At 36.0% G+C, this 13,609-nt stretch overlaps 1 protein-coding gene across 2 annotated transcripts in view; it reads right to left on the reverse strand.

Annotated features, from left to right (window-relative positions):
- The window catches only part of VCAN (versican), a 114,519-nt gene that overhangs the window by 65,603 nt on the left and 35,307 nt on the right, over positions 1 to 13,609 (reverse strand). For both annotated transcript variants that reach the window (XM_027100688.1, XM_027100689.1), the window contains exon 6: positions 6,697 to 6,990. In XM_027100688.1, coding sequence (XP_026956489.1) covers positions 6,697 to 6,990 — 294 coding nt within the window. The remainder of the gene's footprint in view (positions 1 to 6,696; positions 6,991 to 13,609) is intronic.

The following is a 13,609-nucleotide window of genomic DNA, read 5'->3' on the forward strand; positions in this document are numbered from 1 at the left end:
AAATTAATCCGAAGACAGACAATTGAATATTTAATCATCACAAATTGATCACTTGTTTTATATTGAAAGGGTTAACACTGGTTTTACCCATAGGTATGAATGACTGTTCTTGGCTAAGGGAAGTGAATACTATGTAGTTTTAAGATAAGGAGAAGTTAAACATAAATAAATAAATAAATGCAGAGTTTGGAAACTGTAGGTATGTTATTTATCAGAAACTACAGCACCAACTTGAAGTCTAGTAGGAGAACTTAGTGCTACTATTCTGGAGGCTTCTGTCTCTAGCTACATAATGTCTCTGGGGAGAGGGAGTGCCTCAGATTGCGAAACAACAAAAAAGCCACATCAAATGTACCCGAGTTACATATCAATGATTACATTGTCCATAATGCGGAGGCTTTCATAAAAACAGGATATTAACACCACTATTCACTTGATCCCCGGTGTTGGACATTTGTCTTCATATTCCTTTCAAATCTGCAGAGTAGCCTTGTTTATAATAAATAATAAAATGCCTCTGGCCGAGGCTGCTTGGCATTTGTTGTAGTTCTACATCTTGCTCTATGTTCTACACATTATGTTTGTAACTCTTAAGGGTCTTGGTTCCAGCCTTACTTTTAGCAGGAAATGCAAACATAGAACAGGAAGTAAAGTACCCACATGATATATTTTAGCTCTGTAATTACAAATCACTGGAAACAACCCTGAGCATCAGAAAGAATGGGCTCAGGCAATATAAAGTAACATGTCATCATAAAATGCTACATTGTAATGCCTCCAGATTTACAGAGAATGGCCTGGCCTGTTTAAAGAAATTTAAGTTGTGTATAAAAGTGACAGTGTTGTAGATAAGATTCCATCTCAACATAAAGAAAATGCAGCAGCTTAGCACATAAAGATTTTGTTATTCTTTTTTTAAATTCAGATTTTCAAAAATCAAAAACTGATTGCCACTAGACTCAGAAGGAACTGATCTGAGGAAATCTGTAGTCATTGTTTTGCTACATCCTGTATGATTTAAAACTAGTTGTATGGGTAATGTCTGTTCCCCTGATAAAAGTTGTAATATCTGTAGTATCTGTAATATCTTGTGGCTTACTCTTAATAATCCCCAAACCAGAGTCCTTGGAAAACAAAACTGGATACTTTTGAGCTCCAGCTACTCCATCAAAACTTAATGATATTAGGGCACTGAAACTGCTCTGTATGATACTAGAATGGCAAATACATGTCATTATATATTTGTCCAAACTCAGAACGTACAACACAAAGAGTGAACCCTAGTGTAAACTATGGACTTCGAGTGATTATGTTGTGTCCATGTGGGTTCCTCAGTTGTAACAAACATACCACTCTGATGGGGGATGTTGATAATGGGGGTGGCTGTGCATGAATGGGGGCAGGGAATATATGGGAAATCTCTGCATCTTCCACTCAACTTTACTGTGAACCTAAAACTGCTCTAATAAATAAAGTCTATTTTAAAAATTTAATGATAAAATGATGTGATTTTGTTGTAAATCAGACTTGAGCTGTAACAGATTCCTCATTTTTTGTCTGGTATGAGCTGTTATTAGCTGTTGTCATTTCCCAGACCATTTTAAAGCCCAGATTCATCAGTTTTATAACAAAAACTTGGGGGCCATTTCATTATGATGTAGTTAAAAATTCTTTAGTCTGCCACTTTTTATCCCTTTGTATTAAAACAAAACTAAACAACAGAACAAAAAAGAATCGCACTCTTCAATAACATGTTAAATAACTTTTTTTTTCCTTTTTTTTAAGAAAGCTTTCCTGCATTCATTTCCTGGAAGAAGCTTTTGTTATTTTGATTGACATGAACAACTTAAGGAACCTAAGTGAGGTTGACTATTTTTCTTTTCATTCAATTCTCTATCCTCTGAAATTCCATAACTGTTACCTCATTTAACTGCCAAATATCATGTTTGTTTTATAACTGCATTCTTTGGGGAAACAGTAAAATGTACATATAGAGAAAGTTCCCACGGAAACATAATATAAACACTTAGCACACTGCACATTAGAGAAAATTTAATCATATTATTATTAACAACAACAAAAAAGCTAATTTTGCTTTTTCCCTCTGAGTAGTTCCATAGCTGATGAAATTCACTTAAAAGGAGGTGATAACTGCAATAGGGCCAAAAGAGGGCCTGTGAATCAGGTCTTCCTATGCTCCAACCCAAGTTCTACGTTAACAACTTTCCACAGTGCTATGAAAATACTTTTATAGCATTTTAAAAATGAACGACTCAGATTTCAAAAACTACGTAACTGCCTGTCATTATCAATTATTACCGAACTGTTTGGTGTTGCCTTCCTCTAGGCCCGGAACACAGTAATATGACAGTAGTGTGTCTCAGAGAATCTCCTTTACAAAGCTAGGATCTATGTGACTTTGTTTTCAAAACCAAGGGTTTTCAATAATTTGAGAGCCCTGTTTAAAAGTCTGCTTATAATTAAGTTGATTAATTCTACTATTTGGAATGGAAAACCTCAGACTTCCTTTTGGGGTTGGGTTGCTTTTTCATCAACTTAACAGCTGATTTCCATCACAACTCAGTATATCTGAGCATCTGCACCATTTGCTTCAACCATTCCAAAACAAAGGAACTAATTTTAAAAAACACACATATCTACAAAGAAATGTCTTAAGAATAAATGCCAGTGTATTAATGATGACTATTACAAAGGTGAAAGCACAACTCCAGATTATTCTAAAAGTGTCCCTCCAGAAGGAGGATTCACATGGAGAAATTTTTGCCCTGGAAAACTACCAGTGTCCCTTCAACTCTATTATCGAGGAAGCCAACAGAAAGCAGCAGGATTCTTTTCCCACAAAAGCTCCCTTCCAACATTTGCAGCTGTCTGCCACACAGATGTTTCACATCACTGTACTTTATGGTATTTTATATCCTATGGACTATCTTCTCCAGTGCTTCTGTTGTGAGACATGAGGCAGATTTTCCTAATAAAAGATTAAAAACCCTATTAGCAGCATGATGGTTGATTTAACTTATACCCATACTGCCTACATTATAGGGAAATCACTGGATATTCAATAAGTTGACTCCGGGTTCATGGTTGAGGAAAGAGTAAAGTTTGGAACAATGAGATTAGAATTCAAATTAACTTTTCAAGTTTTACGAGTGATTGAATGCTAACCAATTCAATTCAATAAACAGAGACATTTAAAAAAATACCAGTTTGGGAAGGATAAGTTTTGACACTATGGTCAGATTATGATCTAGGGCACAAAAAATATAATATACTGACCATAGGTTAGAAGGGCAGGTCAATTGTAAAAGTGGACAAATATATAAGAAAGATGGCATAGGATGTGGTGGGTACTTACTTAGCCTTCTCTAGACCACTATCTCTAGCTCCAAGTTTAATCCAACAGAAGGATGTGAAAAACAATGAGGGTTCAAAGCAAGATGGCATAGGTGATTAGAGTCCTCGAAATTAAAATTTCAGAACAAGGAAATTGTTTCAACTGAGGGAGACACTGAGGGACAAACGAACAGTTGTTTTCAATAGTAGAAATGCTGTAATTTAGATTTTGGTCTCCAACTTAAGAAGGAAAGATGAACTCAAATTCTAATGCAAAGGATTTAGATAATTGGAAAAACTGACAGTGATAGTAATAGGATATTGGAATGGGTTTTCTAGGAAACATTCCCTATCTCCCTCTCCTGGAGATCTTTAATAACATTAAATGAGAGGTTATTATGAGTCATCAATAGTTTTGATTCACTTAAATTGGGGAGTATGGATGATCCTTCAAAGCCCTGCATAACTCTATTTCATAGAACTTGCTTAACTCTGAGGTCAAAGAAAAATGAAAAGTGCACAATTTAACCATCAAGGGGAAATGTACAGGAAAACTTTATTTCATAAGGACATTAATTTACTTGTTTTTCAGATTCTAATTATATTTATCATCAGCCATTGTTAATGTTCTATTCAGTGATTTTAAAAGGAAAAGGGAATTAGAGCAAAGTGAGATTTGGTATTGTTTATTCACCATGAAGTGGCCTTAAAAACACTGTCTACTTTTGGTAAAAGCAAACAAGAAAAATATCCTTATATTTCTAAATTCTTCTACTTAACCAGCCAGCTGTACATCTCTGAAATCACTTTTGGAATTGTCCTTAAGGCCATAACTCTTACCAACTTTAACTCCATAAATTTAGTCACTACTCAACTATGTGGGAAACTGGACAGCAGGCAAGTCATTTTGAGAATATTTTTCAAAGTAAAAAAATGTATATTTTAAAAGAATCTCTGAAAAACGAATTAGAAATTTGGGGAGGCTGTTGGCATTGTGTGTGGTTGAAGGAAGGCTTTTATGTATGACTAAACTGTCTTAAACTTTTATATGCTGAATAAATTTTGAGTATGGTAGAGTCTTACAGAAGGACTAAATAAGAATCTAGCCTTTAGCTTAGATGGGGAGAAAAATGAAAATTTGAATCCATTATATTTGCCAGTTATATATTTCTAAGTTATATAGATTCAGATGAATTAGGAAGAAAAAAATGGACCTAAACTTTCAAATTTTATTCATATTTTATATAGATTTTTACTAGGTGGTTATTTTATTTGAATCTAACTACATTGTTATTTTGTACATTCATGTGAATTCCTTATTTAAATAAATAATTTAAAACACATCAGGATGAATTCTTTGCGGCTACAGACAGGCTTTGGTTTAAATTTATTCTCAAGGAGAACAAAAATGTTTAAAAGTTTTCTAGTGCCACGTTTATAATGCACAAGAAAATAAAATCAAACAAGGTAGTCATGCTGGATAATTCAACTCCTTCCTTACTTTAACCTCTCTAACCCACCTGTCCCCATCCCCTCTCCAACACACACACACAGATTTGATTTTCTTCCTTAATCACATCAGTCACTTAGTGTAAAACTGATTTTAAAGCTTAAACTACTTGAAAATATACCCATAACCCATTATGGGTATATGGCTTAAAGGAATGATATCTTTCTACTTCTAGGGATAAGGTTTTGTTACTATTGTTGATGTTTGTTTGTTTTCCTAAAAATGATTAAGACATTTTCTGTAGTTTCGGGGCCTAGGGAAAAAAATTAATATTTTCAATGGCTTTTCATGGCCAGCTTGTATCACACTGATACACAACACGTGGCTTTAACACTCAGAAAGTTGAGTTTACAGGAAGAGATCCAAACAGAAGTATCTTAGCTGGGAAATAGCAGTATGTGAAACCATACCTTTCTGTTGCACTAACATCTATTCTCCTGACTACTCAAGACATCCCAGTTCTGTGTCTTTTTGGTTGATGAAGAATGTCTTTATATTTCACTTCAGAAACCAATTACAAAATAAGCTAGTGTATTTTCTACTCATTTCAGTTACAGTTGACCCTCCATATCCATGGGTTCCACATCCGAGGATTCAACCAACTTCTGATTAAAAAAAGTAAAAAGTTCCCAAAACTCCAGAAAGTTCCAAAAAGCAAGACTTGAAATTGTTGTGTGCCAGCAACTATTTACATAGTTGGTATTATATACTATTACATAGTATAGGTATTATAAGTAATCTAGAGATGATTTAAAGTATACAGGAGGGTGTGTGTAGGTTATATGCAATTATTACTTTATATAAGGGACTTGAGCACCTGCGGATTTTGGTATTCCCAAGGTCCTGGAACCAATCTCTCATGGATACCAAGGGATGATTGTACGTATCGCTATAACAATATATATTGGAAACTTAGTAAAAAGTTCTCACTGTATTTCAATATAACGTGGCTCTATCTTGAACATACTCAAGGTCACCAAAAATTCTAGGAGATATTTGTTTTGCTGGCACAATATAGATCCTACTAAATATCACAGTGAGACTCTGGATTACTTGCTTGTTTAATTAAGCATTCTACAAGCACTATAGCATGTGACTACTAGTGCTAAAATAATTTAAGGACATCTGAAGAATTAAAATAATTATATCATGAATATTGAGAAATGTTACTTAAAATCCATTTTAAGTAGTAAACCTGACTGAAGATAGCCTATTTATGTTAAGGCTTGCAAAAAACATATACTGTACTTCAATGTGATACTAGAGAATTAAGCATTAGAAGGCACATATTTCCATTATTTGAAATAAAATGAGATAAAATAAGATTTTTATTTATAGCATGGTTCATTTTTAGGTATTATCCACGTCAGCTCCAAGTACTCACCTGCAATTACTGAAATGTAAATCCTCCGCCATTTAAAAGAAAGGGTGACAGCAAACAAAGACGAAATAAACAGAATTCAAGGATTCAACTCAGCCACAGTTGGTCCCAGCATTATAGCGTCAACAATCTAATTGCATTCAAGGACTGCAATTAATGTAAAATAAGTACGCAGAAACATGTTCTATGGTTCTAAGTGCAATGCATCACAGTTAAGGCCTTCACCTGACATTTCCTCATCCTCTCTAAAAACACCATTTGTCAAATTTCTTGTTTTAACCGTATCACTGCTGTTGCATTTCCTTGGTTTTGAAAGTCACTGAACTGTTTCCATTCCGTGCACACACTGCAAGACATGGAATCATTCCGATGGCTAGTTGAACATCAATTGCACGGCTTCGAAGTATTTTTTTAAAAATCTGTAATGTTTAAAAAGGTACCAAACACTTACGTTTAAAGCAGTAGGCATCAAATCTGCTATCAGGGAGAGGGAAGCCTGTCTGGTTCTCAAAACGATACAGGGTTCTCACCCCAAGTAAACCACCTCCACACTGGGCCCTGGCCACAGTCACAGGGTGGCGAACGCTGGCGTCCGACAGCCACCCGTAATCACACTGGTCGAAGCCGCTCCTCCACGCCGCTTGGAGCTCCCCCACTGTCGCCAGGCGGGCATCTCGGTTTTCACACCCTTCTCCAGCTTCCTCAAAGGTGAATTTATTGGGAGCAGTGATGTGGAACACATCACCTGCAATCAGAAGAGGAAAAAGGGTCTAAATTGTACTATTCAGTCCCTTTCTGTTTACGGGAGATGGGGAAAAGCACGTAATTCTTTTTTTCATGGCAAGGTAGCAGCTTCTATACTTTAAAGCAGAAAACTCAATGTTACCTCATTTTGTTATTACTAGTGATAAGAAATAACACAATAAAAAAAGAACACACGCCAGAAAAGTTTCATTTTATATACATATATTCCCATAGGCCGTAGAAGCAGTCATTTGATAATAAAGTTACAATCAGTTCTTTAAAATGAGCAAACTTTTCCAAAGGATTCTTTGGTTTACCAGACAGGAAACGGGTTTTCTCTTGAATGTAAAAGGCTATGAAGTACTTGTTAACATTGCATGTTGGAAAGAGAAAGTTGCATTGAAATGTCACTGAGGTTATTTTTGTCTACCCTAAAATCAAATAGTAATTCTCTGACTCTCTCATCTATCTCTACCATCAAAATGGATTAACTCCCATCAAAGCAAACAACAAAACAAGAAGACCTCCAGGGTTTGAAGAGGGGGACGGGAAAGAGGCAGAATGGAATGCTGTTTCCTGCCTTCCTGTCCTAGACACAGGGCTGCCTTGAGAGTTATGCAGGTCATGGCCTACACTTGGGCAGGGCTGAGAGTGTACGGGGGCCAGTATCCCATTCAACCAGCCAAAGGTACCAAAGCCTCCCTGGAGGAAGGGGCACCCTTTTTCTGCTTGCTCTGCCCAGGGTGGATACCTTTTGCAATCTGTCTGCCCAGAAGGAGCGCCCTTTGCGGTTCTCACAAAGTTACTGTATGTGCTAGCAGGGGCTCTAACTAGGTTGGAGAGACTCTTACATTTGCTTATTGATGAACAAAGAAAGACAGGACATTTACTTTGTTCATCGCCAGGCTCAATTAGACCCAAGTAGTATGTTCATTATCACTTAACATGTCACAATAAAGTATTCTGGAAATGCCAGAGAGTTTGTTAAATTGGAATTTTACTTGGGTAACTAACATAACAACTTGCTGAAATAAATGCAATGTGAATTAAATGATGCTTTTCACACATGAGCACATAAGTGGCTAAAGGAGACAGCATTAGAGAATACCTAAGCAGATATAGCAGGCATGGGGAGGAGTATAAAATGAGGTAGAGAGGAAGCTAACACATTGATAGCCCATTATTACAGCAGCTGTGGGTCCTGTTTCTATCTCACTGAGGCCACTCTCTGATTCTATGAGACATTAGACAGCTGGGATGCAGAGCTCTCATGATTTGGATCTTCACCTAACTAAATCCATATGTAACAAGGGATTGTTTAAAATGTGTAGAGCCGTTACTCTCTGTGCGTGTGTCCTAGCTTTATAACACAAGAAAAATCAGTCGGGGGAAAAAGGCCAAGTCACCCATATCAGCTCTTCTCACTGCAAATCTAAAAATGCTACCAACGAAACTAGGCCAAATCCCAATAAGAGTTATTTGAAGAAGAGAAAGAAAAATGACTTTTACCTGACTGAAAAAAGCAAGGTAGAGGCGAGAATGGGTTTTTGTCCTTAATTACCTAGGCTGGCAAAGGACAGTAATCTCACATCCAAAAATATACTATAAGAACAAAGATTCCCCCTCCCCATTCCTAGCATGTCTCCCTTCCCGCTAAGTTTGAAAAGCTTAAGGGTCACAGGACCAGTTGCATAGTATGTACTTAATAATTTGTTAAATGAATGGCATTTCAAGTTCTTGTTCAGAAACAAGGGGCCCTTTCTCTTCCATCCTTCCCAAGCAGCACATTAAAGAGCACTAACTCTGCTGCAGAGCTTTGGGTAGCTGCTGTCTGGGACAGGCGATTCACTCACCTATGGATTTGGCTCAAAGCAACCTGGGGACAGGCAGACAAGAGAGACTGCGTCACCCCAAGCAGCCTCAGCAGCCCCGTTCACCTCAGCATTACACTTGCATTTGGCCTGAAAGGAATGTAAGTGTGGAAGAGGGCAGCAGGCCAGCACGCTTCCTTCCAAGGTGGAACACTTGGATTTGTTATTACAGCTGGAGTATCAGTTTTGTTGCCTCCGTTTTCTGCATTGTGAGGTACTTCTACAATGAGGCAAGAATACTGTTCCTTTCCAGTAACAAGAGTGATCAGCCAACCAGAGCAAGGCAGAGAAATATAATTAACTGAGGAAAACTCTGCTTCTCCAAACAGCAATTTTAGTCCATATGATGGAAGAAATCAACTTCTCCAAACGCCATACCAAAGGGCCAATGAAGAAAAATGACGGCATGATTTTCTGGGTAACTGGTTTCCCTATCTTAAATAGCAAACATGTTTGGGGTATTAAAGGAAAGAAAGGCTTCAGTAGGTGCTGGCAGGTTAAAAAGAGAGTACCCTTATTATTATTAAATCAATAAAGAACTACTTATAGAACTTTTCATATAAAAACTCTTGTTAAATCTGACTTTATATCAAAACAGTGATTTAATTCACTTGTTTGGAGGATACAATTTCCATCTATCCAATCTCAAAAAATAATTATTTTACTTATTTAACTAAATTCTTTTATCCCCAAGGTCACCTATTTTCCTTTTCATTTATATGTAAAATTTTATCAAACATTGCAAATAAAATTTTAAAAGCTTATTGAAAGAGATATCACCATTGGGTTTCATGTAACTCAGATGAAAAAAGGAATATTTAACTGGCATTAATTGAGTTTCCCCTAAGGTGAGAATGAAACCAATTCATCTCTAAAGATAATGTGTGGCCTGTCATCATATATGTCATAATTGTTGTTTCATTTCAAAATAATGAGAAAAGGAAAAGAAAAACATTTACTTTAACTCTGTTCCAAAAAAAAAAGTCTAAGCCTTCCTAAATCATAACTGTTTAACATAAACATTACCTTGTCCACTTCAAAAATCTAATGATATAGTGAAGCATCCACACTATGGAATTCTCTTACTGAGTCTTAAAGCTTTTAGAATTGACACTCAATCTCTACCGAAAGCAATAAGTTGAATGTCTAAACTTTGCCCTTCCTATGTTTCAACCTCAAATTATTAAGGCCAGACATCTTCTACTTTTCTCAAATATGCCAGAATATCCTGGCATCAGTTTCATACCAAAACCAGAAAGAAAAAAAAAAAGTGAATTAATAGGTAATACACAGATAGCAATAACTGAGCTAATTCATATTACTGTGTCCTTGATTTCTAAGACATCTAGTTTTACATTTTATTGACAAAACTAAAATAACCTCCTGTCAAGTACTTTTTGATTCATTAGTTGCCTGGTTTTAAATAGATAATCCTTTGACATTATATATTTTTTATCTAACATAATACAAATGTAAGGAGATCTGCTGTTTAAATCAGAATTAACCTGTTAAAAGCTTATTGTTGAAGATGTGGATGGAGAAGGTTATTAACTTATGGTTCAAGTTCTAAGAATATAATTTCCAAAAATGTCTTCTACAGAAAACTGGTGATCCTTGAGACATGAGTAGGTATTCCAAAGAAAAGAGGTTTCGTGGACATTGGCATTTAGGAAACAAATACAAGTCATCTGACAGGTCTTCGTTTCTGTGAGACTTCTCAGAGTAGTTAATATTATAGTATTTATTTGGGAGTGCCCACAAAGAACTTAGGATTTTTAAGCCATTTGACCAGAGTAATCTCCTTTTCTCATAGAAGACTAATTAACAGTCCATGGATGTGTTTCATGGAATAGTTTGGAAAACACTGCTCTAGAGACATGTATGTTTCAATCAGGAAAAGGAATCTCAATTGAGCCATAACCAAGATAACTTAGTATTAAGTTTCTGGTAGACTATGTGTTAACCTGCTCGAGATAGAAGCAGACTGCGTAGACCAGGTAATCAGACAGAATCAAAGCAGGAACCAAAAAACAAAGCAAAGGGCATATGAAGTCCATTGCCTCCCAGGGGTGTACCAGAGACTGCAAGGGAGCAAAGGAATCTGGCGCAGAGCAGGGACCCTGATAAAGTGTCCAAGACCGTATGTAAGCTGAACACAGAAGTGTCTCATTTCTTAAAAAGAAGCTTTTGCAAAAAGTCAAGCAAGGTAGAGCAGACAAAAGTAGCAGTCTTTCTCCTTAGTCACTAACTGTAGGCGCAAGTCTTTCAATCCCATATCCCATAGAAAAATGCAGGTTTTAGGCTAAACACTGTCCACTTTTACACTGAGAAAAGCAGTCAAGATGTTAAGATTTTCAAAGATTTTATTGATCTACTCTCAGTTTTAAAATCTATAGTCAGGAATTATTTATAGGTCAAATTATATGTTCTAAACTCTAACATCAGTCATTCATAGCATTAACGACATTAGACAGAAATTAAGTCTGGGCCAGTAACAGGAATGTAAACCTAAGCTTGGTCCAAAAATGAATGATCATATGAGGATATACCAAGAGATAAAATCTAAAGTCCAGAGGCAAAGCCAAACCAGGAACAGAGAAAGAGAGAGCAAACATGGGAAATCAAGCAAAGCGACTCAGTGCGTTTGCTTAGCTTCTCTCTCTCCAACAGGACTTCATTGGTCAGGTTGTATAAGTTCCTACCCTAAGGGTATCTTAAAGGCACCTTTTGGCCTCTGATGTAAGTAATAAAAGTTCCTTCTGAATTTTATCACAGTATCACCTTAAGAGTGAGAGGAGAGAGCAAAGCCTTCCTTGAGAGAGAAAACGCCTATTATTAGCATCAGACAAGGCAGTGTTCTAGCTCTACTCTTGAATACTGTGACTGAACAATTGAATGTATTTTAGCTTTACTGGATATATGCCTTCCTGGAAGACAAGCATCACTTTTATAAGTTAACAAGGAGTCTACTATTCAGTTCCAGAAGTTGCCTCATCAAAGCTGTTACATCTATAGGACATTTATTATCAAATTTGTAACAAGAATACAGATTTGAAACATGTTTCTAAATGTTATCTATCTATGAGATAATTGCATCTCTCATAGATTATTATAGATAATAAATAATTATCTATGATATAATATAATTAAATAATAAAAATTATCTATCAATTTTTCGCTGATTAAGGAGAGCAAATAAAGTATCAGGAAAGAAATGCGCAACATATCCTTTATACACAAAACGATGCATGACTTAAGGTAAAATGCCAAGCTGACTTAAGTTGTAAGTAAGAATTTACTGACATGCATACACATATATTTGCATTAGTACACACATAAACTATAATGCAGAACAGAGGATTTCACACTCAGGATAATTTGCATGTTCATATGGAAAACATATATAACCTCTAATTTTCCAAAATTTCAAGTTAAATGATCTGGCTTTGAATTATTCCTGTTATTCCAACTTTCCAGGGATGTCCTAGAAGAAACTGGAAGACATTGCTGGTGAGACTTTAATATGTGGTGACATTCTACAAACTAAATTCGTCTTAATCGTAGGAATTAACATCATCAGAAATATTAAGAAAAAAATACTTAAATTTGACAAGTAACTGCTAAAAGACTCCCTGGAAAGTGGACCATGCATGTTATTTTTCCACACTTCTGATTGCTAAATGGAAAAGCTATTTCTTAGCAGACTTTAAAATGACAGATACTAAAATGGCAAGCAATGATGAAAACAAACCAAAACATTAAGATGACCTACGCTGTTCAAAAGCTAGACTTTACACTCAGGAGTAGCTCAGAAAAATTATGAAAGAGCCTGGGTCCAGAGCAAAGCTAAGGGAGGATATGTTTCTTCTACTGAAAATTCCCTGAGATCACCAAGGTGAAACGGGGAATTGGCATCAGCAGATCACAAATAATTATTCAATTCTTTCCTGGACTGCAGCTGATGGGCCGCTGTCTGTGGTAGTCAAAGCTGATATATCACCACAATTATCTAGATGCATCTATTTTCTGGGTTGTGTGATCAATGTTTATATTTATTCTGTTTATTTGTGCTCATAACCTTTCTATCCTGAACTGTCTGGTCTGAAAATCAATTCTTATAAACTAATCATGAGTCCCTTTGCCCATCTGAGAACAGAACTTCCTGATTTTTTGTTCACTGTAAGGAAGTTCAAGATTTGTGATTGTTACTACATTTCATTGCAATGTGGGCCAAAATGGTATATGAGTAATAAATGTGTGCAAAAGTAGATACGGTATGTGAACTGGAAAGAGTCACATGAAATGCCCATAGGATAAAACCACTTAGAGTATATGGCAAGTATTATGGTGATAAAGACAATTCAACATAATTATTACTAGGTTTAAAGTTTTTGACTTTTTTTTTTTCAAAGGAAGCTTCTTCTCTTTTCTCTCTGTCTTTCTCTTTCTTTTTTGCCCATGTCTATATATACAAGATCAAAGCAATAAAGACTAATACTCATTATCCTGGATCACGAAATCCATCAACTGTACGTGGTTGGTTAACAGCTAACCTACACTACTATATAATTTCTTGACAGCCAATATTTGTAGGTAATTCAAAAGCATGTCAATTCCCCCTAAGATCTGATCCTTTAACCTGTACAGAAACAAACCTTCTGTTAACAGTGACAAGAAAACTTCTGGGGCTGCCAAGGTAACTTCATCCAATTCTAGTGTTAGGCTGGCAATGTTTCTCATTTGAGGGGT

The sequence above is a fragment of the Aethalodelphis obliquidens genome, unplaced genomic scaffold (assembly GCF_003676395.1).
Source record: "Aethalodelphis obliquidens isolate GAN/ISIS:26980383/991018 unplaced genomic scaffold, ASM367639v1 scaffold4, whole genome shotgun sequence".
NCBI lineage: Eukaryota > Metazoa > Chordata > Mammalia > Artiodactyla > Delphinidae > Aethalodelphis > Aethalodelphis obliquidens.